This window comes from Ceratotherium simum, chromosome 2 (assembly GCF_057802395.1).
Source record: "Ceratotherium simum simum isolate JZ-2026a chromosome 2, ASM5780239v1, whole genome shotgun sequence".
In the NCBI taxonomy this organism is placed as follows: Eukaryota; Metazoa; Chordata; class Mammalia; order Perissodactyla; family Rhinocerotidae; genus Ceratotherium; species Ceratotherium simum.
Genome location: NC_141901.1, coordinates 42936554 through 42941430, shown reverse-complemented (window position 1 = coordinate 42941430; position 4877 = coordinate 42936554). Strand labels below are relative to the sequence as shown.

General features: G+C 57.0%; 1 protein-coding gene across 1 annotated transcript; it reads right to left on the bottom strand.

Annotated features, from left to right (window-relative positions):
• Window positions 1-1540: 1540 nt before the first annotated feature.
• Window positions 1541-4145, bottom strand: LOC101388690 (protein S100-A15A). The gene is made up of 2 exons (XM_004436317.3): window positions 3996-4145; window positions 1541-1846 (listed from the first exon to the last, which is right to left on the bottom strand). The coding sequence occupies exons 1-2, from the start codon at window positions 4143-4145 to the stop codon at window positions 1670-1672; spliced, it is 327 nt and encodes a 108-aa protein (XP_004436374.1). The 3' UTR covers window positions 1541-1669.
• Between the last annotated feature and the right edge of the window lie 732 nt (window positions 4146-4877).

Below are 4877 nucleotides of genomic sequence, written 5' to 3'. Positions count from 1 at the left end.
CTTCGTACTCAAAGTCCTGTGGAACCCACCATGTTTCAGGTGAGACAGGCAGGAAGAATCCTCCCCGCGGTCTGGGTCTCCTGGCCGACTGTCTCCACGTCTGAACATGACTGCCAACAGGATGCAGCACAGACCCAGGTCATCGGATTCCCATCCACATGCCCCATTTCTGCATTCCTTCCTCAAACCACTCACTGAGCACTCACTGTGTGCTGACACTGGGCCCATGGGGACTCGGAGATGACAAGACATGGTCCCTGGCTTGGTGGAGGACACAGACAGTAAAACCCAACCCAGATGAAGCAGGACATGCACCTCCACAGGGGAAGTTCAGACCGCACGGAGCATGTAGGAAGCCCCAGTGGGAAATGGCTGGGGGCCCAGCTGAGTCCTGAAAGGCAGGCGCTGGTGGATTGGCACATATGGAAGCAGTGTCAATGACGGGCCAGGCCCAGGGAGCAGCAGGGGCAAAATCCTGCTTCAGAGCCTGACTGACCAAAAACCAAGGGCCCCCAGCTCAGCCCACAGGGTACTGCTCCCCTTGTTTGGCACACAGACCCAGTTGGGGGAGGGAACCAAATCAAGTTCCTTAAATGACCCCCCCAATCATTTGCACGGGGGAGCAACGCAGAAAACCGCCCATCACTCTTTGAAAACTCATAATTTCTATCACAATAAGCTCAGGACATGGGTTCTCAGAGAAGAAATACACCAAGACAGGCCCCAGCAGGCAGAGGAGACCCTCCCAGAGAGATTCTGCTTCGGATTCCTGAGCTCCCAGGGTGAGAGAGAGAAAAGCAAACACCAGAGACAGGGCAGGGGGAGGCCTTGGATCAGTGAGTCACAAAAAGCTCTGAGTCAGAGTAACGCCCACATCCATCATCAATTTTTATTAGTAAACACCAGAACCAACCCTTCTCTCCTCCAGAATTCTTCCCTGATTGGCAGTTGCCCAGGTTCCATTCATCGCTCTTCCCCATGACAGGCTGGCTTGTTAGGTTTGCCCTTGTCCCCAACTCTGACTGAGCCATGCAAAACCCACCTCACAATCTTCCCTCACAGACTGGTCCCATGCCACCACCCCGTGTCAACTACCAGCCCATCTTCCCCGCCCATCCTGGCCCCTTCCCGGGCCCAGGCCCCTCCGCCTTCGTACATTGATTCATTGGAGCTCTCGTCCAGAGCAGGGAGACCTTCAAAATTGGGGTCCATGTCCTGTGTGCCTCTGCCCCCTGGCTCCTGTCCTAGCATGTTTGTGTAATGAATGAGTGATCAAAACATCACTGGTGAGTCCTGGCTTCCTTGTCAGAGAGCCAGCTCCCCAAGAGGAAAGACTCCTCCCTCTCACACTGAAAGCTGAGGGCAGGGCTGTCTCCCCTCTCAGACAGGGGCTCCTGGAGGCAGGAGCTGTGTCTTTCCCCCAAAATGGGTGATCCCCAAGGATGAACCAAACCTCCTCTTTCTGGACCCATAGCAGATGCCCAGATCCATGAACTGAACAAACTCAGAAACATCTATGAAGTTGCTTTATTCTCTTCCCTCACAGCTGTCCTTTCTGCAGACATGTACACGCATATGCACACGGATGCGGGCAGACGCAGACATGCACAGCAGAGCTCTCCATTCAGCTGCCCGGGGCAGGCTCCCCAGGAGGCTGCCTGTGCCCCCTCTAATAGAGGCTGTGCTGGGCGCAGTAGTGGGCGCACAGCTGCTGGTGGTACTGCAGGTGGTAGTCCTTCATTAGCTTGCCCAAGATGTAGAGGAACTCGTCAAAGCAGATCTGGTTGTCCTTGTTCTTGTCTGCTTCCCGGAACAACTCCGTGATGTAGTACGGCTCCTTCCGGCCCTGAGGAGTGAGCAGAGGGTCAACCACCCACCCAGGCACACAGCCTCACAGCAGATGGCCAGGCCTCCACCACCTGCTGGTGGAAGGACGGGGTGGGGTAACAGTGGCACGGTACTGCCTGCAAAGGGCTTGCACGAAACAGCTCCTCACGCGATGTCAGTGTCAGTGGCCAGGACACCATAGGCTGCAGAATCAGGCTGAAGAGGCAGAGGTGTGATAGGCACCTCGGCTCACTGGATCTGGGGCTGTGTGGGCAGACAGAGGGTGCAGACTGGGCACTGTGGGCTGGCTGACTGTCTACAGTTGCTGAGCAGTGCTGAGCAGCCTGGTACCTCCTGACACAATTCATGTCCGTCCACCATCAGTGGCTGTTTAAGCCTGTCTTCCCAGCTGAAATGCAAGCTCCCCCATAGGGACAGCCCAGCCCAGGGACTTCCGGATGGAAGGCTGTCCTTCAGCCTTCACACTGGGAGCTCCCCGGGGCAGAGCCCACCTGTCCCTCATGTCTGCATCTCCAGCACTATTGCAGGGCCAGCACCAAGTGGCATCTGCACAGGAACTGTTTGTGGCACTTTGCCTGTGTCACCTATGGAAAGCACAGATTGAGGGAAAGGACAAAGCCATGGGCCCTGGAGCTGTCCAAGATGTACCCAGAGCAGGTGGTCCTGAGGGCTGAGGATTGGGGATGGTACAGGCAAGGAAAGGAGCATTTGAGGTGGAAGGGATAGCAGAAAGGAAGTCAGGGATCAGAGCACAGCGAGGAGGGGGACAGGCAAAGACAAGGTGGGCGCACTCACTGGGCAGTGGCAGTGAAGCAGGTTTCAGCAGGATTTGGCTGGTGGACGTGAGGAACCCAGAGTGGAGTCCTCAGAAAGCCTCAGGGGCAGGACGTCCTTGCAGCTGTAAGCAGCTGTGGGCCTGGAGGGTGGCTCTCATCCCCCTGGGCAGGTTGGCACCCTCTGTCCCCTCACCACCCCACCACTATCTACTGCGTATAATCTTATCTCCTCCATAAAGCTGGTTTACCTGAGAAACTGGAGGCTGCCTGCCCTGGGCAGGCTCCCCCCGGCTTCCCTCACCTCAGCCCACCTGACCCAGGCTGCTATCTGTCTGCCCTGTGCCCAGGTGTCTGCCCCTGAGGGTCCTGTACAGGTGGGCTGTGACCCTCTGAGAGGTAGGGCCAAGCATTGGCCCTGGAAAGGAAAAGATTTCTCTAGAAACAGGGACTAACCACAATCACCCTAGCCCCCCATCTGTGACCCTCACGGCTACACTCCAATAAACTGAGGACAAGACTGTCTCCTCTGATATTCCCCACAAGTAGGCAACGGGAGCTAGGAAGCCACCAAAGGAAGTGCTTCTCCTGGGATGTAGCAGCCCTGACTTGGGGCATGGACCTGAAGTCCTCTGGAGATGACAGTCCAGAGACCCCCCAGGGCATGGCACCAAGAGCAGAGGGCAGTGCCCCACAGACACTCCTGCCAGCCTTGCAGTCCCCCAGAAGCACAGTGTCACAGGGCTGGGCCTGAAGATGATAAGATGTGCAGGCCTGAGGAGGGTGTCTGAGCCCAGCCTGGATTCCAGGGCTGTGCCCCCTAGGCTGTTCTGAGAGACTGGGCTGGTCTATCCGCCCTGCCCACAAGAGGTGGGAGGGGAAGCTACACTTCCTAGCCCCACCGCAGCCCAAAGTCGCCTCCCCCAGGCACAGGGGCAGCGGGGAGGCTTATGCTAGACCCCAGGAGAAGGGGCTAGGGTTCAAAGGGCAAGTTGGGATCAAGGTCGCTGACGGGACAGGTCTGTGGGGAGAGGGATGATTTAGGACCTCCTCTCTAGGGAAGGGACAGGCAGAGGAATAAACAGGTTTGGGGTTAGGACTGAGTTTCTGGGGATTAGCTATGCGTGGGCTGGAGTGGGGCCAAGCAGGGAGTTTCGGGAGAGGGGAGGGGAAATGAAGCCACCAGGCCCATCCTCTCTCTGGCCGCAGATGCTACCCTCTGCACTCCCTCATGCGCCCTCCCCTAAGTGGAAATTCTCTTGGGAGACGGCTCCCTGTACCTACACCCTCACCACTCACTTCCAACCCTCAACCAACCCTACACCAGTCCCCTGGGCCCCTCCTTATCCCCACCTGACCCCAAACCCCACACACCAAGCTCGCCATGAAGCGGGGCACGTTGTCCACGAGCAGGGCCTTCAGCTCCTCCAGGGACAGGGTCTCCACGTCCCCCTCCCGGGCCGCGTACTGGTGGTAGCAGTGGATGATTTGGAAGAGGGATTCCTCCGCTGGGGTGTCAGTCATGGTGGGACAGGGGGCAACTCTGGAGATGCGGGGGTAGAGCAGCTGGGGACAGTGGAGGATCTGGGAGGAGACAGCAGCACCTCATCTGGGCCAGCCCACAGCAAGATAGGTGCTTCCTCCTAGAATCTTCTGCCCCCTTATCCCTGCCCACCTTCCTGCACCTTGTCTCAGGCCCCCTCCCTGCGGACCCCTTGCAAACGTGGCTCAGAGTCCTTGCAAATTCTCAGTACAGGGCTCTGTCCCTTCCCTGAAACTTTGGCTCCCTGAGGACAGGAGCTGTGTTCTCCACCTCCCAACCATGCCTTCAGCTTAGGAGTCACCAGAAGTCATGAATGAGAAGAAACTAGACTCTTAGAGGCAAGAAACTAGACTCATTTTCCAATGGAAATATTTTTAAAGCCCTTGAGAAGGCAAGATCTCCACAATCATAGGCTATTTTATACAACAAAAGAATATTAAAATAATTATACCACCCAGAAACCCCAGCCCTGCTCAAGTGTTGTTACTATTTTCCTTTCTTAATTCAACGTACAGACTACACATGGTCCCCATCTTTGCTCCCACCACCGCCTGGCCCCGTGACCCGCTCTGAAGTCTAAACACCATCCACACAGCCCCTCCAGTGCTGAGTCTCCATGGCCTCCCAGAGCCTCTGTGTGCTGGGCTGGCCAGTGTTGGGGAGCCAGGGGCACCCATGGCCTCTCCTGGTCGCCCCACAGCACCCATCCCGGC

What these genes read in the sequence shown, in the direction of transcription:
- LOC101388690 (XM_004436317.3), bottom strand. Translation starts at nt 4,145, where the DNA reads ATGACTGACACCCCAGCGGAGGAATCCCTCTTCCAAATCATCCACTGC. An exon ending in CCCGCTTCATGGCGAGCTTG is followed by an intron (nt 1,847 to 3,995) that starts GTGTGTGGGGTT and finishes CTCACTCCTCAG; the next exon opens with GGCCGGAAGGAGCCGTACTA.